Source organism: Carettochelys insculpta, chromosome 26 (genome assembly GCF_033958435.1).
Source record: "Carettochelys insculpta isolate YL-2023 chromosome 26, ASM3395843v1, whole genome shotgun sequence".
In the NCBI taxonomy this organism is placed as follows: domain Eukaryota; kingdom Metazoa; phylum Chordata; order Testudines; family Carettochelyidae; genus Carettochelys; species Carettochelys insculpta.
The window spans coordinates 5,937,266-5,961,326 of NC_134162.1; the positions used below are offsets into that span (position 1 = coordinate 5,937,266).

Consider the following 24,061-nt stretch of genomic DNA (forward strand, 5'->3'; position numbering starts at 1 on the left):
TTTGAAGGCAGCGCCGTCACCAGCAGCAGCGCAGACATCAGGGCGGAGTGGTAGGGGGTGTCGCAGCCTGACGCATTTTCAAGCCAGAAAAGTTTAGAGCCCCGTACCAGCCCCTCCTCCATCTCCATTGTTTCCTGTCTTTGCCCTGGAAGTGGCAGAGGGCTCCTCCCTGGCAGGGATCTCTGTGTAGTTAGCCCTGGAGAGCCAGTCACTGGGCAGCAGGCTCTTACCTAATGGGCCCACTGTTGGTAAGTGCTATGCAGGGTTCCCTCTAATTTTTTCCATCCATGGGCAGAATAATTTTGTTCTGTGCGCTGAGGCCTGCACGGATGCACACCACCAATAGACACACACGCTGCCGGCTGTGGGCGTTGTGCTCATCGGCTGGGCGGCAGCTGACTCTCTTGGGCGGCTGCCCAAGCGCTTGGCTTACCGGGAATGCTGCTGCTGTATCTTCTGATGGGGTAGAAGGTTGGAGGCTTCTGCAGGGCTGGGCTGTGATATGGGGCAGGGGGCATGGTTGTGTCTCGGGGCTGGAGGTTCCCATGGGGCTGTGCGATGGTGGGGGGAGAGGGACATTCCTGGGGGCTGTGCTGCAATGTATCTCAGACCCATCGCCCCTCTGACTCCCATGGTTTCTGGAGGGCCTTGCAGCCCGCTCCAGGACTTGCGCTCTTAGTGCAGCACCCTGGCAGCGCACGCTGCTTCCCTCTTCTCCCTCCTGGTCCATCTCTGGAGGCTGCCCCATTGGAGCATTACTGGAGTGTGGGGAGGGCCGTGCTTCCCTGACTGGTCAGCGTCCGTTCCCCTCCCAACCTGTATTTCCCCCTGCTCTGGTGTGCCTGGCAGGAGGCGGTGTGCTCCAGTGCGTACAGCCAGACGCAGGAACTCAGGTGACATCTATCGCTGACCTTTGCTTTGTCCCCTCAGGTTGTCGAGTTGCCATTTGGGGCTCGGGGTCGGAGCCCAGAGCAGCCATCACAATAGCGTCCAACAGCTGGAACGCCAACGGCAGCCCCGGGGAGGGGCGGGAAGATGGACAGGAGGGGATGGACAAGAGTCTGGACAATGATGCCGAGGGGGTGTGGAGTCCAGACATCGAGCAAAGCTTCCAGGAGGCACTGGCCATTTACCCCCCCTGCGGCCGGCGGAAAATCATCCTCTCGGACGAAGGCAAGATGTATGGTGAGTGAGACCAGGTCATCTTTGGTGTGAGAAGGGACCCAGGCTTGACCCAACACCTACTACAGGGATGCCTATTTGAATGTCCACCATTAGGTTCCAGAGTGAACAGCTCGTTGAGCTGAGTAAAAGCAGCTCGTGCTTCTCTTTGAACCAAACGCTGCCCCTGAATTCACGTTCCAAAGTCCCATTACGTTGAGCATACATCCCGCTGGCTGTTTGGCTTTGTCTCTGGCCCCATTCAGGAGCAGAGCAGGGAATTTCCTTGGCTTTGCTGCGAGGGCTGGGTGGATGTACGTGGAGATGGAAGTTCTGTCTTTGTTCGCAGACCGGGTGTAGGGAGTCCGAGCAGGGATTAGGGCAGTCGTTGGGGACTCAGGATTGAGCTGCATGTGTGGCAGGGGAGACCAGGCCTTGAATAGCAGTGCACCTTGTGGGGTAGGGTTGAGCTCTGTTGGCAGAGCTGTGTTGGAGGCCAGCAGCTGGGGGATGTTGTTACTGGAGCAGGCGGGGATGCTGTCCGGGAGGACGGAGCAGTTTGGGGAGGTTTCTACAGCACCCAAGGCTCTGACTTCTGGTCTCTGGCTTTCTTGTGCACAGAGATTCTCAGGCCTTCAATGGATAATCTTAATCACGCTGCATCAGCCTCCAGAGTCTGACCTCATCCCTGTGACCGCCGGCTGGCGAGGGGAGTGCGGGTTGAAGGGGGCAGAGAAAGAGGGAGAGGCAGGGAGAAAAAGTAACAGCAGATTTCTGAAAGGGAATTGCTCCTCCGGGCTCAGCCCCCGAATGCCCTGAGCCTGGATGGCTCTGGGTCTGAGCATGAGCGGGGCTGTCCCTGCTTCCCAGTCCCTTGCTGTCTGCGCTGGGGGTGTCTCAGCCACAGTGTTTTGGGCTGTATCCCTACCGGCCTGCGGAAGCCGGGCCAGGAGCAGGGGTGGCGGCCATCTTGGAATGGCTCAGACCTGATAAGCCGTGTGGAACTCCCTTCCCCATGCTGAAGTTGTCTTGCACTCGCTGCCTGTCTCTGTCCCTCCCTCTGTGACATCTCTCCCTTCTTTCGCTCCCTCCCTCTCTCTGCTTTGCCTGCCTGACTGGTTTGGCGAAGCTGCAGCCAGAGAGAGAGGCTGTAGGCAGGGAGACCACACGCCTGGGGCTGGGCGTGAAAGCTGGTGTGTCTGGCCTCTCGTGCAGGTCACAAGCAAAACACTTCCGAGGCTGCCTCGGCGCCGCCTTCGGATTTGTCTTTTCAAGCCATAGACGTCCCCCTCTGTCGCTGGCTTCCCCAGCTCTGAATTTGCGGGTATGTTCCTGGAGCTCTCGCCTTCGCCTGCTCTCCCCTCTAATGCCATTTCCCGCCCCCTGGGCCGCATTCACCCAACGGAGTCGTGAATTTGCTGTCCCACTGCAAGGGAGTCGCTGTGTCAAATGGGTGAGGGAAGTCTGTGCCCGGTGGTTGCTCTGGGTTCAACTGTAGATCCGTTGCTGGCGTGACGAGATAGGCAAGTACCGGAGAGGTAGCCGTCTTAGTCTGCAGCTTCGAGAACAAGACTTCTTGTTGTTCTCGACGATCGGCAAGTGTGGCCCAAGTCAGCGTATGGGTGTCTTCAGCTTGGGGCAGGAATCCTTGTTGCTGCAGGACCTGGCCTTGCCGCCACCTGGCGGTGCAGTAGGTCAGCAGGTGGCACATGCTCTCCAGTTTCCATAACTGTGTTGGCATGACAGGCCAGACTGGTGCTTGCCTGAGTGGAGAGTGTGTCTGAGTCAAGGACAGGCCAGGAGCTGGAGTTCGGCCCAGCTCGGTGGCAGGGGTCTTTGTGCCGTGAGTTGGGTGACTCTCAGCCCAGCTCCTGGGTGGTCAGGTGTCCACATCGACACCTTTGCAATCAGTGCCTTCGATGCCTTTGAAACTCGCCTCTTGTGAAGTGGGCCCTGCGGCTGGCTGTGCTCCACCTTCTCGAGGGCTGTTGGGCTCGGACCGTGTTCCCTGTAAGCTGAGTGACTGGGTGGCCGCCCAGCTGAGGAGCAGAGCTCCCACAGCTGCCAGCATGTGGTTCTACTGGTGGTGCGTGTCCGCACATGTCTTGGTGCACATAAACTTTATTCCACACAGGGATAGAAAAAATTGGAGGGAACCCTGGTCCAAGACCCTTCTCCAGCACTAAAAAGAAGTCAGACCCCATTTCCAGCACCTTTTGGTGAGAACTCTCAGGTCCCAACAGCTAAACACCAGTCTGGGTTTGCTCAGCTCTTAGACAAAAAGCCTGCAAGGAAACCCAGGCAGCTGTTGGGAATGGCACCTGTGTTTCTGTTTGGGTGCAGTGCAGGAGCAAGGCCTTTAATGAACTGGAAAACGGGGTGAGTCCCCCGCAAACTCTTGTGGCCTTTCTCTGCCTCCCATGCGGCCGGGGACTAGCGCTGCATGTAAACACATGCGGTGGCCTCTGCTCCCCGCCAAGTCCTGCTGTGATGTCACACCTCATTGTTTGGTGACCTCAGAGCTGTCTCCGTGGGAATGGATGGCCCTGTTATAAACACTGAATTGTGACCCCAGAGGATGACTCAGGAGGTGGAGCAAGCACTGTCATAGTGGTTGAAGTGGGAGACTAAGCTTCAGGAGTTGTTGGTTCTGTTCCCAGAAAGCCCACTGACTCTGCCTGAGTTTACCCATCCTTATAACAGGGAGAATACTTGGCTTACGCTTAATATGTTTGTAGAGCACTTTGAAATCCTGGCTATAGAAGGGCTAAGGCTTTAGGATAGTTATATATAGGTCATATTCTGAGAAACTGGGCCAGCTTTTCCACTTGATCAGAACTGGCTGGTGGGTCTTTACACCAACACTTCAGGAATCATCGCTGACCTCCAGGGGATTACAGGCTGCTGGTAATGTCCAACTTCTCTAGTCGCAGGCGATTCCAAAGCACTTGGCCCACTGTGCACAGAGCACCCAGGAAATGCAGCCACCTCTGGGGAGGGAGACAGTTGCAGAGTGCTACACGAGTTTGCCAGCTGGTTCCAGTTTGAAGTTCTTCCCGAAGCATTGGCCGTTCCATTAACTGCTCCCTATCCCTAAATGAGTCATCCTAGCTCTCCACGCCTCTCCCCCTCTCCTCTGATCTCCCTACAGCACAGCACGACTGCTCCCTGCTCCTGCTCCCAGGATTTGGGTTACCTAGAAGGACCTGCTTGGCCACACTGCCTCGCTCCCCAGCGGGGGCCCTTTGAGCCCAAGTCTTGGGGATGGAGGCTGGGGAGCACGGGGATTCCAAAGCGGGTGCATTTTTTGGATTTCTCCAGAAATAGTTAGAGTGCCTCTGGGGAGCTTGGCTCCTACTCAACAAACTCAAGTGAGCAAACTGGTTTTTCCAGCCACTGGGAGCCATCTGGCAGCCGCTTTAAAGAGACAGCAGCCCAATTCCACTTTTATCTCCCGTGCGGCCCCACTGGAGTCCGAAACTCATTTTCACCTTCTTCTCTCGCTCTGAGGGGAACGGGTGAGCTTCTGCACCCCCATCCACCAGCAGGAGGGTGGCTTGGAGAGGCTGGCGGGTTCCCTACCCAAAACTGAGCTGTTCTGGGGGAGGAGGGCATGAAACTGACAGAACAAGTGTTCCCTCTAACTTTTGCCGTGGTGGAATAAATGTTGTTATCTGCACCAAGGCCTGTGTGGCTGTGCAGCACCAGTAGAAATACACACTGCCCACTGGGACACCTGAAAATCTCCTGGGTGGTCACCCAAGTGCTCAGCTTATGGAGAACACTGCCCGTGACCCTGGCCTCTGGTCTTTAAGTCATGATTTAGGGACCTAAGTAACACAGCCAGTGGTTGGAGTCCGTTGCTGGGGGGAGTGGGTGAGGTTCTGTGGCCTGGGCAGCAGAGTAGATAATAACAGGGGTCTCTTGCTGGCCTTCAAATCATATGATCTGCGTGGCCTTGAATGAATCCCTCCCCCTCACTGTGTTTGTGCTGCCTGTTTTCCCGCTGGAGCTCTTAACCCCTTTCGCAGGGCGTTATTTCCAGCCTGTAGCAGCACTCTGTGTGGCCCTCCGATGTGGGACCCCATGGAAGAGCCACGGATCTCGATGCTGGGATAGTGGCGGCAATGGCAAAAAATGAGTCATTGGCCAAGCAGAATCTGGAGGAAGGGGGTTCCTCTGCCCAGGGGAAGGGCTTAGCTCACTCCTGCTCTGCGTTTTACAGACCAGGCAGCCCCAGAGGGCTCTCTGAGCCACATCTGGGTCAGATGAGAGAGACTAACCCTAGCAGAGCCAGTGGTCCAAACCCCGTTCCCCCACTGTTTGTCTGGGCAAAGGGGGTGCAGCTCATCTCCTCTGCTTGCCTCTCAGGCTAACGAATTTTTAAAGGAGGACTCTGGTATCCCATTAAGAGAATACTCTCCTGTTCTATAGCTCTACAGGTTGAACCTCTCTCATCCGGCACCCTTGGGACCTGACCAGTGCCAGAGGAGAAAAGTTGCCAAACCATGGGAGGTCAATATTGCGTAGCATGTTACCAACACTCTCACTGCTTACTGGGCTCTTAGAAGACACTGGGGGTAAATTAGAGCTAAATAACAGCACAGAACATTGAGAGCCGGGACTGCTGGCTGGAAACCAACTTTGTGGGACCGTGGGAAACTCAGTAATACCATGATAAGTGGTCGTCCGGCTAACTAAAGTCGTGCTGCGTTCCGGATGTTGCCGAATTAGAGAGGTTCAACCTGCAGCTCCAAACTTGCCACTGTAACCGGGAACCTGGTGTCAGTAGCATTTCCTTCCCTGCGGGTTTCTGCGCTTAAGTCCTCTCCCTATAGCTGAAGTGGGTCTCGGGGTGGCATTGCTGCCGTCATTTGGCAGCTGCCTTACGGAAGCACCTTGAGATCCCCTCCCAGCAGAGCCTGGGATTGCCTTGTGCTCAGTGCAGCACAGATAGTCAGTGTGCAGAGTCCCTGCCCTCGCGGTGCCGGGCTGGGGCATTCTTTTCTTGGCCATGCCGCAGCTCTCTGAGAGAGCGAGGGGCCTAGATGGGACACAGCAGGGTGAGGGCTTCTCCGACCCGCCAGCATGGCTACCGAAGCGGGCAGGCCTTTGAGACGGGATTCTTGGGGGGATCCTGCGGCATGGTGTCTCCGGCGCTTTGCTTGGGGACATCGGTGCTCCGATTGCAGAGCTCCGAGCAGCTGGCACAGAGAGGCCCAGGGACGCAGTGGAAAAGGGCCAACCTTGACCTGTGGTAACCTCTCGCATTTGAATGGTGGCCAGGGCGCGAGCATGGGGAGACAGCGGGGGTCCGGAGCTCGTCCAGCCAGGGGTGTCTCTCCGTCTCCCAGGAGCTCAGGGCGCCTGCGCCGTGCTCCCAGACAGCAGGTGTAACTTGAGTTGGACTCGGCCAGGGCTGCTGGGCTGCGGCCGCGGATTGGCTGGAAGGTTGTCCCACTGGGTTATTTTTAACCGAGCCGTCCAACTGGTTCACGTGGTGGTGTCAGGGGAGAGGAATTTGGGGAATGTGGTAATTTGGAGGAGGGACGTGCCCTCCTAGAGGGAATGGGCACAGCCGCCGGTGAATCACGGGCTGTAAGGCCTGCCAGGACCGGAGAGCGAGAGAGCACGACCCTTAGCTACCTGGCACCGTAGAGACAGGGAGGAGGGGCACCCGTGGGGCCCTTCCTGCTCTTCCCAGAGCCAGCCGCTCACAGGCTTTGCTGCGCAGGCACCATAGCGACAGTGGGACCCGCACAGAGCTGTCCTGCTGGTGCCGTTCACTGGCACACGTGCACACACGGGGAGCAGAGAATGGGGCTGGCGTGTGCCAGGACCAGGGAGGCACGTGGTACGACAGTGGGCGGGGGGGCACCCCGAGCTGAGCCGAGGGAGGGAGGAGAGAGTTACCTGCAGGCCAGGTAACCACAGGTGCTGTTGTGGAGGGGCGGGAGGCAAGGCAGGGAGAAGCGACAGACGGAGAGGTGCAAAGCTCACAGCGTTTGGCCACCGCTGACCCCCTTGAGGTCTCTGTGAACTCCCAGCGCACCTGGGAGAGGCTCTGTGTGTGCGCAGAGAGCTCTGCAGTGGCGGGGCCTGTTCATTCCCGCTGCGCCCCACTGCAGGGCCTGGGCTGCCCCACGCGGCTGTGCCGTGCCGTGCCCACGGTTACTTCAGCCGTGCTCAGAAGTGGGAGGAGGTGGGGACAGAAGCGTGCTGGGTCCCCACCACGGCATGGTGGGAAATGCGGTTCCTTCCCATTGACTCACTCCACCCACGGGCCTCTGCTCGAAAGTGGAGGAAGTGCAGGGCGCCTCCGGCCCTGAGCTGCCTCTTTTCCTCCCCACCCCTCTCCTCCTTTCTCCAGCCTCCTTCTCCTCCCATCTTTGCTCCCTCACCCCTACACTCTGCACTCCTTGTTCCTCTCCCAGCAGCTCCTCCCTTGCCTCCTCTGTCCGGATCCGGGGATTTTCATGGTTTTCTCCACTGCTATCACACAGCCTGTTACCCCTTTCTGCTTCCCCTCACGCTTCCCACCACGCCGTGGGGCCCAGCCTGCCTGGAGTGCAGCCTCTCCAGGCCCTGAGGCCATGACCCACTGTGACTCTAGATCCCGGGTCCCGGCCCTAGAGGTAACCCCCAGGCTCTCATGCTCCAGCAGGATCACAGTGAAGGTCCCCAAGGCCAGAGTGAGCTGGTGGTAGGGCTGACACCTGTCAGATACTTCCAACAGTGCCTCTCCAGAGCAAAGCCAGTGCTGGGCACAGGTAACAACAGAGCAGCTTAGAACATAAGAACATAAGAATGGCCATACTGGGTCAGACCAAAGGTCCATCCAGCTCAGTATCCCGTCTGCCGACAGTGGCCAACGCCGGGTGCCCCAGAGAAGGAGAACAGAAGACAATGATCAAGTGATTTATCTCCTGCCATCCATCTCCTGCCCTTGTTCTGAAGGCCAGGGCACCATACTTTACCCCTGGCTAATAGCCATTTATGGACCTAACCTGCATCGAGCTCTTTTTTAAACCCTAATAGAGTCCTGGCCTTCACAGCCTCCTCGGGCAAGGAGTTCCACAGGTTGACTGTGCGCTGTGTGAAGAAAAATGTCCTTTTATTAGTTTTGAACCTGCTATCCATCAATTTCATTTGGTGTCCCCTAGTTCTTGTATTATGGGAAAAGGTAAATAATTTTTCTATATTCACTTTCTCCACACCATTCATGATTTTATATACCTCTATCATATCGCCCCTCAATCGCCTCTTTTCCAGACTGAAAAGTCCCAGTCTCTCTCTAGCCTCTCCCCATACGGGACCCGTTCCAAACCCCTAATCATCTTAGTCGCCCTTTTCCGAACCTTTTCTAATGCCAATATATCTTTTTTGAGGTGAGGAGACCACATCTGCGCGCAGTACTCAAGATGTGGGCGTAGCATAGTTTTATATAGGGGAAGTATGATGTCTTTTGTCTTATTATCGATCCCTTTTCAATAATTCTTAACATCCTATTTGCTTTACTGACTGCCGCTGCACACTGCATGGATGTCTTCACAGAACTATCCACTATAACTCCAAGATCCCTTTCGTGATCCGTCATAGCTAAGTTTGACCCCATCATGTTGTACGTGTAATTGGGGTTATTTTTTCCAATGTGCACTACCTTACACTTACCCACATTAAATTGCATTTGCCACACAGCTTCTGGGCTGTGTGAAGAGAGCGGTGCATGAGCCGAGAAACGTGGCCTCTGGGGTGCTCAGGGTTTGAGTGTTCCTGGGGTGAGGCCTGAAGAGCAGACCTCAGACCCCGAAGGCAAATGGCTGCGGGAAGCCAGGTGCTTAGTGGTTCGCCGGCTGCTCTGCTTGGGCTGCAGTTCTTTCGGATGTGCTGTTTGCGTGGCAGAGGCTTCCCCAGGCCCCTCGGAAAGCTCCCCGATGGCCTGCGGGATCCTGGCTGGCTCTCGGGCGAGGGGAGTGAGGAGAGGTCTCGGGCTGAGGGCTGGAATCTCCTCCTTTCCCTCACACCTTTGACGTAGCCTGGTAGGAGCAGGCAGGCAGGCTGGGCCCCAGTGCTTCTGATTCCATATGGCTGGAGACTAAGGAGAAGGGAGCCCCTTCTTGTGGGTGTTTATGGGGATGCAGGATCAGCTGCCGCTGCCTTCTGAGGCAGAGTGGCTCAGTCATCCCATGCAGGGGCTGCTGTTAACCCAGGCCATGGGGACTCACACCAGCGGTTCCCTGGGCGGGAGCCCCTTTACTCCTAGGCGAGAACTGCCGGCACACACACGAGAGTGTGGGACGAAGGCCGGTTGGGCGGGGCACTGGGGTGGGACTCAGGAGAGTGGGGCTCTGTTCCTGATCTGCTGAGAGACTTTGGGCACATCAGGGCTGCGTGCCTCAGTTTCCCCATCCGCAAAGCGGGGTGGCTAATGCACCTCACAGCTGGTACTGGGGGGCGGATGCTTCATCTGACCATGAAGGAGTGCACGAGCCTTCCCGCTGGTGTGAGGGCGTGCTCAGCTCACCAGTAAGAGGGTGCATGAGAAGGTGCAGGGGCAAAGGGGCGGTGTCTAACAGTGTTCCCTGGGGTGGTCACCTAGGAGAGATTCAGCTGCAGCCCAGCGGATGAGCAGAGCACCCACAGCCGGCACTGTGCATTTGTCTCGGTTGGGCACATCTGCAAGTGCCTGGGTGCATGTAACAAATTTTATTCCACCCATGGATGGAAAAACATCAGCGGGAAGCCTGGGTGTCTGCCCCATCCCTGAAAGGGATTGCCCCTAAGCATGCGTGCCCACGCCTGCAAGGTTACCGGCTCCCTGCTCCAGCTGCTCTTTCTGGAGGGCGCATTGTTACGCCCGCATATGGCACCCTCCTTCTTCTGCCCTCCCCAGGAGGCCTGGGACGCAGCTGACCCAGCACAGCACCTGGTGCTGTCTGTCGCTGGGCTGCTGGCGGGACCGCAGGGCTGTGAGGCGGGGACAAGGGGAGCTCGGGCTTCTTCCCTGACAGCGTGAGGGCTGTTCAGAGAGCCCCTCCCCCCGCCCCCAGAAGAAGTGGGGCATCGGTGCTGCTACAACAGTTGTTTGGCTTTTTTTACTTTTTTTTTTTTAAATCCTAAACTAGCTCCAAGGGCATTTCGACTCGCTCCAACCACCACCATCTGGTCCATTAAAATAAATCTGGCATGCTTCCCCACCCCCCGCCTAGGTTGGGGGTGGGGAGGGGGCAGAGAGAAGAAAGCTCCCAGCTGCTCTGAGGTTTGAATTTAGATTGGCCGCAGCTGGCCTGTAAAATGTGGAGCAAAAGCACTTCTGCTTCGGATTAGGCCCAGGATGTTGGGAAACGCTGCTTGAAAGGCCAGTGCCACTGGAGGGGCGGGTTGGGTGGTGAGGAAAATTCGGGGGGGGAGCTCCCAGTGGTGCTTATGGGACGGGTTTGCCGCTGTCCTGCTGGGGCCTGGGGAGTTGCCTGTTTCCTTCCCAGGAGTGGGGGAGGGTGTTCCCGGGAGCAGTGATGCTCACGCGCCGGGTTCCAGGGGAAGGCGCGCACACAGCTCGCCTGCCGTTCTGCCACGAGGGGAGGCGCTTCTCCGTGTCCCTGTTTGCTCTCGGCTCTGCACAAACTGCCTTTGTCCCCCAGCATGGCCCCTCTGCATCAGAGTCGTTTCCTTGTGTCCTGGCCCCTTTCTGCCTCTCGGCCAGGGGTGAGCAAACGGTTTTCGCCGGGCCCCGCTTTCCAAACCGAAGGACATGTCTGTTGCGTTCCTACAAAACCCCCTTTTGGCACTTGGAAGGAAATAAGTCTGCAGAATGCAAAGAAGTTATTAATCGGAATAGAGACGTGAACACAGAGACATAGAAAGGGTAACAGACTTCAGCTTCTGTAATGAGCGGGATGAGCCTGAGACCCAGCAGCGGATCGTGCCGCCCCCTCCCCCTTTGAAATTTCATCCCTGACCCCCGCTTTGCGCTCCCCTGCTACAAACGCTGGCAGCAGAGACCTTCCGGCCTTCCTCACCAGCTGGCTCAGTCTTGCCTTGACAGCTGCCAGGACAGCACCACCTTCTGGCAAAGCCTTCTCACTTACCATGTGGCTTGGAGAGAACCCTTGGCTAGGCCAGGGCTGGCATGTGGGGGTCACAAGGCCCCACGGGGACTAGGGATGAGAAGGGTCTGGGTGTTGAGAGCAGAGCCAAGGATGCAGCAAGAGGCTCCAGTTTCTACTGTGTTCTCACTTTTTTGCCTTGCTCTAGGTCGCAATGAATTGATAGCAAGATACATCAAGCTACGGACGGGGAAAACACGGACGAGAAAACAGGTAAAAAACCCGTTTTATTTTATTTGTAGCAGTTACTTGTGGGTAATAGACTCTGCCTCAAGGAGCCCACTGAGAGGCTCGCTCGTTTTGCTGGATTTTCCATCCTGCCACTGCGAGGACGGGCTGGCAAGACCCAGAGCGGGGTCAGGATGCCAGCGTTCTGCTCCACCGCTGGCTTGCTGGGCTCCTTGCGTGTCTCCTCAGTGCATGGTGGGGGGAGCTTGCTGGGAGCAGCTATAGCCCAGCTGAGGGGAGCCAATGAGGGTTGAGACACCCACTTTTTTCCCCCACTGCTTATCAGATGCGTGAACTCCTGCACAGCTGTCCTGTGGACTTCAGCTCTGTGGGCAATCGGGACTGGGTGAGCGTCCTGGACACAGTGCACTGTCCCCTCTCGGGGGGCTAGGCCAGGTTGAGATGGATGAATCTGCTGACGCCTTGGCTAAGAGAACAGCCTCCTTTAGCAGAGGCTCATTCTAGCTGCTGCCGTCCCATGCAGGGACATTGGTGTTACACTCAGACCACTGAGCTGGGGATTCATTAGGGATCGGCGCTCCAGCGTGTGCCTGCGTAGCTCAGCCGTGTCCTTCCTTGAGCCTCGTGAGATTCACCGTGGGCATCCTCGGAGCAGCCTCTGCACAGAGCCTCGACAAAACTGCCTCCCCTGCTGGAGGGAGCCCTGCAGAGCAGAGGCAGCCGTGATGGGACGAGCCTGGGAAATGTGGACTTAACCTTCAAAAGTCATGCGATTCGGGGTTTGGCTGGTGGTTGGGGTTAGGGCTCACGAGGTCTTCCTGTTTCATACCCACCTGGCCGCCCAGCCCTATCGCTTCTGGATGACGCTGGGCTCCCCCCTTGAACCTGGATCTGGATTATGCATGTGGCCCCTAGCTAGGCCAGGCCAGGCCGCAGCTCAGAACGGTCACGGGCGTGTTCAAGACCGGTCCGGATTAACCGTCTGCAGGCCCTGCGCCGAACACTTTGTGGTCCCTCCTGGAAGAAGTGTGCATGGCGTGGGGAAGTCGACTGAGCTCTCTGCCGGCATCCAAGTGGCTCAGCTCTGGGGTGGGAGGTAGGCCAGGCCCACACAGGTGATGGGCCGTAGAGGCTGCCCGAAGCCAGAGCTCCTCTGGAGTGGAGCCAGAGGGCAGGGCCAGGGGGCAGAGAGGCACCAGCGGGCTGGAGGGGCCTCAAGACACAGCACAAGCCAGGCCATTCTGGGACCCCTTTGGAGTCTGGTCCCAACACCATTGTAAATCCAGTCCTGGTTGGAGAGTGGTAGCGAAATCCTGCATCTATCAGCCCTCCCTTCTAGATGCAGCTGTAGCGCCCCTCTCTGCTGGTGCTCCTTACCAGGGCTGGTGGTGTACCTGGGGGCTGCAGGTGCCATGGTGCTGGAGCACTAGAATGCTGTCCTGTCAGCGGTGGGTATGGGCACAGTGCTCTCTCCCCTGCACTGGGCGCTTGTGGTGCTGTTAGGTTCGGTGGCAGGGGAGTCACAGAGCTCCTTGTTCGTTCTGGCAGCTTGTATCACCTCCCTCCTGCCAGCCCAGCATGCCCCGTTCGTTTGTATTGTCGGGTGAGCGTGCAAGGTGGGACTAGCGCTGGGGCTGCCTTGAAAAAAACAGCAGGCAGCAAATCGCACCTCCTGCCTCCCTTCCTGTGGGAGCTCTGTGGCGTTCTTGGCGCCTGGGACCACAGGAGCAGGAGTCCATCATCCCCTTCCGCACCTGTGTCTCTGTGTGCTTCTGGAGTGGCCCAGGGAGGTGGCCCTGCGTATTTGCAACAGGTCCGGTTGCCAACAGATGTCTTGCCGCTCCTCACGCTTGAATGCCCCCAAGTCTGTAGCCTGGGCATGCGCTGTGACGGGATTAGAGCAGCAGGCGTGGTGATTGGCTGAGGTTTGTAGCAGGGTTTGTGCCACCGCCAGGGTGAAAGGACAGTGGAGGTCTGACTTCTGCTTGGCTTTGCTTCCCCTGACTTGTGATAACTGGCAGCACTTGGCTGGTGAGAGGAGCCATGACGGGGCAGTACAGACTGAGGCCTAGGAGACAAGAGTTCAATCCCCAGCTCAGGCACAGATGGTCTTGTGCAAATCGTTTAATCCACCCTTGGTCCTCAGCTCTCCATCTGTAAAATGGGGATAAGAGCCCTGCACACCCACGCACCCAGAAAGACACAGGGTTTGCTACTGCACTGATGGGGGCAATGTAGGTGCTGTAGATGGACATGTAGATGGATTGTAAGGTGCTTGGATCCAACAGAGAGGAGAGAAGTCCAAGTCCCTAGGTATCGGAGCAGACCAAAGCCCATGTTGGCTCTGTGCAGTAGAATCCCTGGCAAACTTACCTGGGCTTGGTGGTGGGCGCAGCAGGAGGAGGCTCTGCTCAGATGGAGGAGAAGAGGGGGGAAGTATGTTATGGAGCCAGCAGCCCTCAGCAGGTCCCTCTGGAGATGGTTAGAGCCCAGAGCAAAATGAACCCGGTGATCTCCATCAGGAAGGTTCCTCTCTTTGTCAGAGGCATCTCAGTGCATAGCAGACCAGTGTCTGGGCTGGAGAAGCAGCCTGCGGGCTGGGACTGGATGCAGGGCAGCAGGATTTAGGGGGCAGCTGATGGTCAGAAGAGAGCCTTTTGGAACTGGTCTCACGTTGCTGCACAGACCTGCTCAGTCTCACAACACAGGCGTGGCCAAAAGCTCCAGCTCTGTGAGAGCCAAGAGAGGCTGCTCCTGCCAGACTCAGGTTTCGAAATAGACCCCCCTCGAAAGATGAGCCTGGGAACTGAAATTCACAGGTCTGGTGGACCTCATAAAGACGTAGACTTATGGCGCATCCCAGCCATCGGTAACCCACTAATCCCCCCTTGTCCTAGGACTGCAGAGGTGCCAAGAGCCCACTTCAGTGCGAATGGTGGGTTGTAACATGTTGCTGGCTTACCTGTTTCACACGTGTAGCTGGGATGCTCTGAGTACCTTCCCCAGAGTGGAAGAAGAACTCTGTGCTGTTTGAAAGCTGCTCTCTCTCCTCAGCAGAAGTCGGTCCGATAAAAGATATTGCCTCACTCGTCTTGTGTCTCTGAGATCCTGGGACCGGCACAGCTACCGCAACGCTGCACCCAAGTGATTGTCTGAGGGTTGTAACTCCTGTTGACCTCAGTGAGGGTTGTGACATCTGGGAAAGCCAGTCACCTTCTATTTAGGTCCCTGGCTTCGAATGCCCAGATTTGGGCCTTTTTTTCTGTGCTTGAAATGCTACTGTGGCTGCACACCCGTGTAGACATGCACTGCCAGGAGGGGGGTTCTCCTGTCTGCACAGTTAATACCTAAGAACGGCCCTACTGGGTCAGTCCAATCACCTGTCTTCCAACAGCGGCCAGTGCCAGAGAGTGAACCGAACAGGGTAATTGAGTGGTCTATCCCCTGTTGCCCTTTCTGAGCCTCTGGTAGGCAGCCGCTAGGGATGCCCACCCTAAAGGCACTAGCTAGATAGACGAAAGAATCCTTCTGCCTGCCTAGTGCTGGCTACACAAGGGCTCAGGCGGGCATAACCACACTGTTCAGGGAGGTGATTTTTTTCCAGGCTGCAAGTAACATAGGCAGGTTGATTTTTCTTTCGAGCGTAGACCTGGCCTTGAACATTTTTCCCTATGGCGTTCCTCCTCTTTGCTTGGCACAGTTCCCAGAGATATGGGGGAGCACCCTGGAGCCCATTCCGGCTCCTGTGTCTTCCCTGAAATGATTAGCTGTGCTGAAATGGCAATCATGGAGTTGGCATGGCCATGCGGATGGGCAGAATTTGCCATGTATGATCGCCCTCCCTGAAGGTGGTGCACAAGAAGGAAAGAGTGCAGGCTGAGCAAGCGTACAGGGTTGGTGCCAGTGTTCCCTGTAAGCTGAGCGTTTGGGCGGCTGCCCAGCTGACATTCAGGTGCCGCCCAGCTGATTAGCAGAGCGCACCAAGCCGACAGTGTGTGCGTCTGTTGGTGGTGCCTGTTTGCACATACCTTGGTGCACACAACAAAATTTATTCTCCCCCGGATGGAAAAAATTAGAGGGAACCCTGGCTGGCGGCTAGAGAAACCATCTCCGTTGGTCAGAAGTGCCTCATTTGCATAGAAACCACCAAGAGCTGATAGGCTTGGAGCCCACACCACCTTGGTTGCAGTTAGAACCACACAACAAAGTGCCCCAAGAGGGGTGTGCTTGTGGACCAGATCCTCGGAGTAATGTTCACCAGCTGAGGGGCTGGCTTGGTATTTTTGGCCACTGTTGCTCACTTTCCATAGGAGGATTTCTAGTTCTCAGGAACCTCGGCCAGGCCAGGCGCCTGCATCATGGGTGTGCGGCACGCTGTTTTCATGCAGCCCGGTGTGGGATCATGTCTTCATTCTCTTTGTGTTTTCCTTTTCGAATGGCTTGGCGGGCTCTAGGTGTCCAGCCACATACAGGTTCTAGCTCGGAAGAAGGTGCGGGAGTACCAGGTTGGCATTAAGGTACGTTGGAGATCCTGCCCATGCGTCCGTGGTGTGTGAGCATGGGGCAGCCCCTCTCCTTCCTCTCCTCTGCTCTGGTTGACGGCTCTGCTGTTTCCCCTCTCCTTCTGCTCTCTCTCTGCAGGTCTCTAGCCACTTGCAGGTTCTAGCCCGACGGAAATCTCGCGAGATTCAGTCCAAGCTGAAGGTACGCGCTCCCCGGCTTCTCCCCCACCTCCGCTTGCCCTTGAGCCGTGGCTGTGCTGACAACTAACCCACTCCGCTCTGTGGTGTGCCGCTTCCTCTTTCCTTTTTATGTCTTTCCCCCTCTCCCTTCGTTCCTGGAACCAGACACTCCGCGGGGAAAGGGTGCCTGGAAGAGACCGCAGCAGAACACCCTAGCTGGACAGGTCTGGTTAGGAAGCTCCTCAGGTCCGTAGAGCCTCCCTGGAGAACCACCCCATGCCCTTTGCAGGGTGGTGAGCGCTGTGCCTGTGTCAGGACCTGCTTGCACAGACAAGGAGGTGCAGGGTCGGTAGGTTGCAAGGGCTGGTCGGAGCCCATGCACCCCAAAGGTGGTAGAATAGCAAGAAGGACTCTTAGGTTTTCCCCTTAGTGCTTGTCCTTCTTCCCAGGAGGTCCTGCACTCAGCAAGAGCTGGGTGCTCCCCTGTCGCTGGGAGGGGCAGGGCCTCCCCCGAGCCTGCAGAGACGCACCGTGGAAGAGGCCCATGGCAGAGCAGCGCAGTCCGGTGGGCAGCTCCTGCTTTGAAGCCGTAATGTGCGATGGAGGGGAATGAGAAGCAGAGCCTTGCTCCAGCTACCCATGCCTAAAGCAAGGGGCTTTGCCAGGCAATGCTGCCCCAGGAGACGTGGACGCTCCGGGCCATGCGGTGTGACAGTCCCAGCTGGTTCTAGTGCGCTCAGCCTGTGTGGGACACCTGGACTCACACTGCCCCTGCGGGTGCTCAGACAGTGGGGCCCAGGCACTGACACTGCCCCCCCATCCCACTCCCAGAAGGAGACACACAGGAGCTGGGTGCTGTGCTGCTAATTGGCGGCTGGTGCATTGAGGGGATGTGTGAGCCAGGGGGCTCGTGCGGTGGGGCATTCTCCCTAGTGCGGGAGAGGAGCTTCCCCTGCTCCTGTTCATTGTGGCTGCTGAGAGGTCAGGTTAGGGATCCAGGAGCCAAGGATAAAACTGGAACGTCGTCTCTTCTCTGGTTGGCTTTTCTTTCTCTCCTTCCCTCTTCCTAACGGGAGTTTGACTAACCTCCCCGCAGCCGTTTCCCCTGTGTGTTCTTTGTGTCCTTGTTTGCCAGGTGCTGGAGAAGGGTGGGGTGGGGTGGGGCCGCAGGGGGACTCTGCAATGGAAACCCAAATATAAGTGCTCACCAGGGTGTTCCACCTTTTCTTGTTGCACATATTGTACTGTGGGAGCCTCACGACCGGGGCCCCCTTGCGCCCAGCCCTGCACATGTTCCCCATGCGCCTACTGGGTGTGAGTCACTGTCCCCTGGAGTGGTACTTAATAGACCCCTTACAGACAGGCAGAATCATTCTCCACTGAGCCCCAAGCTAGCTGCCTTTCAGCTCCAAGGCGAGAGACTCCTGCACTAAGCTCCAGAGGTCCTGGGTTCAAGTCTGCCCATGAGCAGTTACACACACACACACACACACACACACTCTGACCCCTGTCCTGAAGAGCTTAAGCAGAAGACAAGAGATAACAGGTGGATGCAGTAGACAGAAGGGAAGAACACCCCATAATAGTGCAGTAACTATGATCAGCATGCACAGTGTGGGAGGCCACACCCAGGTGACAGAGAGATCAGCTGCATTTGTTTGTTCCAGGGCTCTCTGTCTTCTGCCTCTCATAATAAGCCCATACAGAAGATCCCCATAGTGAGGGTCTGGCTGACGGTTAAACTGCACAGCATTTGGAAGTCATTTCTTTACCCCTGTTGATGTTGCTCCTATTAAATTCCGTAAAGACAGTAACTCCTCTGCCCCAGAGACTCTCAGGAGGTGGGCTGTGGAAAGGAGCTATACTTAGCAAGCCCTGCTCACTCTGTTAGAAAAGTGGGGGCACTTCAGGGTGATTTTGGAGCCCCAACCGGGCCGGTGTGTGTAACAGCCATATTTTCTTTTTGTGACCCTCTTTGAAAACGGCCAAGTCTGACTGCCTTTCAGTTCTCCATGCAGCTCAGATGAGTGTCTGTGCAGGCAGCGCTTATACGCCCCATGCGCAGGACTGGGCAGTATTGATTTTTAAAATACAGGCGTATCCTTAGTCTCTGGTTGCTCTTAAAATTAGGTTGAAATGAATCAGCTGATGAACCCTCAGGATTCGCTCTGAGGAGGAAAAGTAAATATATGAGATGATGATTGGGGCGTACATACCTATTAAGCAAACACTAGGATAACCGCAGATGTGCTGGGGAAAATTGCAGAGCCTTCTGTTCCTGCTCTGCTAGCCAGATAGCCGTTGCACAAAGGAAACCTCGCTCCTTCTACCGGTAGCCTCTCACAGAAATGTGCAAACATCTCGGGACAGATTTCCTAGTGCTCCGTTCCCACTGGGCACTCCCTGCACTGAGACCTTTGGAAAAGGTGACCCCTTTCCTAGAAGCCTAAAGGGGAGCTGTGCTCCTGAGGTGAGGCTCATGCGAGCTGTGAGCTGCTGATACAGGCGCACACATTTACATCCTGGTTTTAATCCTCTCCCTCCTGTGGCTCCTTCCCGGAATCCCTGGAGCTGTGGTTATTTTTGACTCCTGTTTGCTCATTTGCACTTCGCCAGGTGCAAAGCTTTTGAGACGTGATGAATAGGAAAGACTGGATTCTGTCAGTACCAAAGAGGATCCCGTTGTCCAAATGAGGATTTATGGGCAGGCCCTGAAATTCCCAAATCAATCCATCATAAAACAGCAGAGAGTGATTTCCTCATAGGCGTTCCTCTGTCCTCTCCCCAGCACTCTTCCAGTTCGAATTGCCCCTCTGATCTACATGCTCACATCTCCTTGGTACACATTGTTAGGTGCTGGACTAGGAGTTCGGTAGAACCCTCCTCTAAATGATGTTCCAGCACCGCTGCTTGGAGACAGCCATGCACACTTCACTGCCCACCTCTCTGCTGTGGGCATGGATAGAACCAACCAGTGCTACAGGTTGAACCTCTCTAGACCGGCACGCTGGGACCTGAGCGGCGCCAAGTGAAAGAATTTACTGATCCAGGAGAGGTCATAGAATTCTAGGGCTGGAAGGGCGCTGAGGAGGTTGTTAAGTCCAGCCGCCTGCCTAAAGCAGGATCAACCCCAACTAAATAATCCCAGCCAGGACTTTGTTAAGCCAGGACTTCCAAACCTTTAGGGATGGAGACTCCACCACCTCTCTAGGCAACACATTCCAGTGCTTCTCCACCCTCCTGGGGAAATAGTTTTTTCTAATATCCAACCTGCACCTTCTGCTCTGTAACTTGAGCCCATTGCTCCTTGTTCTGCTGTCTGTCACTACTGGGAACAGCCTCTCTCCATCCTCTTTAGAGCCCCCCTTCAGGAAGTTGAAGGCTGCGATCAAATTGTCCCTCACTCTTCTCTATATTATCTAGCACATCACCAACACTTCCACTGCTTACTCGGCTCTCAGAAGACATTTAGGGGTAGGTTACAGTGAAATAACAGCCCAGAACACTGAGCGCCAAGACTGGTGGCTGGAAACAAACTTTATGGGACCATGGGAATCTTGGCCACACCCGTGATAAGGGGCCGTCCAGCTCACTAAAATCATGCGGCTTATGGATGTTCCCAGTTGAGAGAGCGCCAGACTAGACAGGCTCAACCTGTATTACATCCGTCACACAGGTACACCGGGTGAGGTTGTGTCAGACCCATTCAGCCCTTGGCTCACAATCTTTAGCTCCACTTCCATCTGGTATTTCACTGGTGCTGCTCAGTGGTGCTGAGCTGAGAAGAGGTTACTAACCGTACGGCTCTGTTGTGCCAATCCACATCCCATACCTCCAGATTGCCAGGCAGGGCAATAAGCACAGGGAAACCGAGTGCGTTAGAAACCTCTCAGGTTCACATGTGGTTTGTTTCCAAAGGCAAACCCACCTTCCCTTGGTTCTTTGGATGGTCAATAGGATAATGGCTCCTGTAGGCGTGCAGACGTCTCTCTGCTCTAGGATAGATGCAGGCCATACTAACCGTTGCTTTTCCTTTCTTTTATGTACAGGCCATGAACTTGGTAAGTAGTGCTTGAGTTTGCCGTTACATTCTTTAAACTTTTCCTTATCCCTTTAATACCCCTTGGCCCTCTGCCAGGGACAGAGAAAAGTCCTTGGTGTCAGTGATTTGTGTCCCTGTGAGTCAGGACCCAATTCCTGCTCCAGTGCTGTTCTGCTGCAGTCGCCCTCTCATACATGAGACACAAACCTGAGGCCCTGGTCACTTGAGCTCAACAATCCTTGGGATGTTAATGTGGGCACATTCCAATGGAGGGGGGAGGTAGAAGGAAGGGATCTGTTTTCCTTCCGTAGTTCCCCTGCTGTTTCATTGGCTGCATCAGTCTCCATCACATCCTGTCCTCGACTATTATGTGACCGTGCATGGCAATGATAAACAGCTGCCATGCTCCACCCCAGAGGCAGCTGCATCTCAGTGGGGGTTGTTGGGATCCCTTTGTATGCACAGATCCAGTTTGAAAGTGCACTGGGCTCCCTTGGGATGATGTGGGGGTTGGAGGGGGGGCGTAATCTCTCTCTGCCACCCTGTCCAGTTTGGGTTGGTAACCGTGCTTTCTGTTCCTCCTCTCTCGCAGGACCAGGTCTCGAAGGACAAGGCCCTGCAGAGTATGGCCTCCATGTCGTCCGCCCAGATCGTATCCGCCAGCGTCCTGCAGAACAAACTCAGCCCCCCTCCTCCTCTTCCTCAGGCTGTCTTCTCTGCTGCCCCCAGGGTAAGGAGCGCTGCGCAGGGGCTCACCCCATGTCCCCAGCCCAGCAGGATCTGCCCCATGCAATAGGCTAGGAATGCCACCTGAGGAGGAGGTCAGGCACCCTCCAGCCCACCTGTCACAAGGGGAGTTGGTACGGGAACAGCAGGGGAAGGGGAAGTCTGCAAGGCAGCTCACAGCTGCGCCAGTCCTAGCCTGTCCCCATAGGCACCATCGCTGAGCAAAGGGGCAGGAGAACTGACCCCTGGAGCGCTCACGGCTCGAGCATTCCCTAGTTGTTCTCGCAGATTTCCTGCAGAAGACCTGACGTCGAGTGGGGCTGCAAACTCACTGGGTAACCTGAGACCCCTCGAGCTGTTTAAGGACCTGCCTGGAGGGCAGCACAGTGTGGGGCAGGGTGTTGGAATGTGCTTCTGCGAAGTCCCTGACTATTCCTCGGTGTGTGCTTTTGTTTCCCCAGTTTTGGAGCGGGTCTATCTCAGGACAGCCTGGACCCTCTCAGGAGTAAGTAAGGAGACATCTCCAGGTTCGACCAGACCATACTAGGGTTGCTGATTCTTTAACCTGTTTTGCTTTTCTCCCCCACCTTCTTGTGTCAGTCCAAGATCCTCCAAATGATACGGCAGCAGTGTGGTGTGATGGGGAGAACAGGGCCTTGGGGGCAGTATTCTTTCTCACTTTTTTCCCATCCCTGGGCAGAATAAATTTTGTTAGGTGCACCGAGGCATGTGTGGATGTGCACCGCCAGTAGAAACACAGGCTGTGGGCACTCTGCTCATTAGCTGGGCAGCCTCAAATCTCTCCTGAGTTGGCTGCCCAAGCATTCAGCTTACAGGAGACACTGTCCAGGGGGCCAGGCTCCTGCATCCTATTCCCAACTCTGCCAGTGCAGGCAAACCACAGGGATGCATGTTTTGAAGCCAGCATGTGTGTGGAGAGCAAGCGGATGGCAGCAGCAGGCCCCCATCTGGCCAGGAGAGGGTGAGAAAACTGTTTTCAGAACTCCCCTCTTCGTCTGGGGTAGGGTGCTAAGAACACTGGCCTGGCCACATGCCGGAGGGACGGAGGGACGGACGGACGGAGGCCTGCCGTGTCTGTGGCCATGAGCCGCCCACCCCTTGCTGCTAATGACTGGCTCCTGAAGAGCATCTGGCTGATTGCTGTGTGCTGTGCCCATCGGCAGGGGGGAGTGTCGGGGAGAGGGGGGGTCGGACACGCCCCAGACCCTGGTGGGAGGGGCACAGAAGCCCTCTGAGGAGTGAAGAAGGCAGATGAGAAGGAGCAGCTGGTCTCTGTGGGCGTGGGCGCAAGACGCACAGCACAGCTATGGGAAGAGATGTTCTTGTTTTAGCAGTCCAGGGAGGGTCTGTCAGCTGCCTCGGGAGAAGAGGTGGGGGGCGGGGAAAGGACACTTTAGGAATGAATCTCGTTAATTTGCTGAACTACCCGCTTTGTTTTTCAGCATTAAACCGTTTGCACAACCAGCCTACCCCATCCAGCCACCAATGCCTCCATCACTAGCCAGTAAGTGGGTTGCTTTCACTCGGCGCCAGGTTTCTGCCAGCCCGTTGCCTCTTGGAGGCGCAGGGATATTTGGCTGCTTGTCTTGATTGTCCTGCCCTTGGCTTCTCCCCCAGAAGTAGACGCCACCTCCCAGCTTCTGCCCATTGCTCAGATACTTGTTCATTCATGGAATTCTGGGCTGTTGCTGTGGCCACCCCAGATCTCACTTCCAAGGGCCTTCCTCCTCTTTCTCTCACCTCCCACCCCAGGGTCCCGCACACAAGGCCGGTGTTGTCTCCTCTGCCCCAGAGGCGCCGCCCCAGCTACCAGTCCCGGAGGGTGGTCTCCCCCCTGCGCCACACCCCAAATATGAGGGTGGCCAGGAGCAAAACGCTCAATGCTGGGATGAGAACCTGCCCTGTTTATTTTTGAGTGTATCAGCAGCCCCCTGCCACCCAGTGCGCCCAGGAATAAAGCAACCTCGCAGCATGCCCCAATCCTTCAGCCTTTCCAAACAGAACCCAGCTCACACCGTGTAGCTCTTTATTCCTCCCTAGTGGCTAGACCATGTGTCAGTTATTGCGTCCAAGGGAAGGCAGTCTGTTCTCCAGCCCAGGCAGGAGAGGCGCCTGATCCTGGCTCCAGAAGTCCTGTGTGGGTGATGCAGCCAGCTGCATTGTTCCGGATTTAGCATGAAGCCTAGGTGGAAATCCCCCATTATCATAAAGTGCAATCTGATTAGCCGGGGAGCCCAGCTCGCCACAACCATTCCCCAGGAGGGCTGTTAGCCAAGAGAAGCCGATCCTCTGGGGCGGTGGCTCCCAGCTTTTCCAAATGCTGTTCTCATTTCAGGCAGTCGATTTGTGTTCCCTAAGTTTCAACTCAGTTAAAAACCTTTTGCCTACAAAATCTGATATAAACGTACCAAAGAGTCCCAGCAGGCCGACACTGAAAAAGGCCTGATTTTCTCCTTATACTCATGTAACCATAAAAGCAATTGACTGGAATATAAATATTGAACTTATATTTCAGGGTATAACATATAGGCTGTGTCTCCACTGCAAAAATGACTTCGAAGTAAGCAACTTGGAAGTTGAGCATCTACACACACCCTACATCAAAGCTAAACTTCAGAGTAGGGCACTGCTCCATTCCCGGGAATGGAGTAAAGACATCAAAGTTGGGCTCCCTATTTCAAAGTTAACTTCGAAGTAAGGAAAAAGGTGTGTTGACTCTCTGCTGCCTACTTCGATATAGTGCCTAACTTTGAAGTTAATTTTGAAGTTAGGTCCTAGTGTAGACATACCCGATACAGAATGCTATAGACAGGTCATAGTCTGTGTGAAATGCTGGGTTGTACTGATTTCACTACTGCTTTTTCTGTAGCCTTTTGTAAAACAAGGCCAATGCGTAGAAGAGTCGAGGTACCCCAGGGGCATGTGCGACCCTGGTTGGGCAATCCCTGCGCTAGGTGGTTGGCTGTTATTTTCAGCTCTCAGGCAAGAATCAAAGTCCCGTGGTGTTAGTTGCTGAGTGTTGTGTATAATTTAAGTAACCACCAGCCAGTGAACCCAAAAGGTGACCCTCTGAGCAGGGATAGGAGAGCGTGGAGGTGCAGTCTGTGATTTTCCTCCAGTGCATTCATGGAAAG

The 24,061-nt window shown here is 55.7% G+C and overlaps 1 protein-coding gene across 3 annotated transcripts in view; it reads left to right on the top strand.

Annotated features, from left to right (window-relative positions):
• TEAD3 (TEA domain transcription factor 3) overlaps window positions 1-24,061 on the top strand; it is a 61,565-nt gene that overhangs the window by 26,713 nt on the left and 10,791 nt on the right. For 2 of the 3 annotated variants that reach the window (XM_074977885.1, XM_074977884.1), the window contains exons 2-9: window positions 931-1,185; window positions 11,416-11,480; window positions 15,911-15,973; window positions 16,098-16,160; window positions 20,188-20,199; window positions 20,773-20,910; window positions 21,368-21,411; window positions 22,370-22,431. In XM_074977885.1, coding sequence (XP_074833986.1) covers window positions 1,050-1,185; window positions 11,416-11,480; window positions 15,911-15,973; window positions 16,098-16,160; window positions 20,188-20,199; window positions 20,773-20,910; window positions 21,368-21,411; window positions 22,370-22,431 — 583 coding nt within the window. In that variant the 5' untranslated portion in view covers window positions 931-1,049. The remainder of the gene's footprint in view (window positions 1-930; window positions 1,186-11,415; window positions 11,481-15,910; window positions 15,974-16,097; window positions 16,161-20,187; window positions 20,200-20,772; window positions 20,911-21,367; window positions 21,412-22,369; window positions 22,432-24,061) is intronic. The other variant, XM_074977886.1, reaches the window with a different exon arrangement.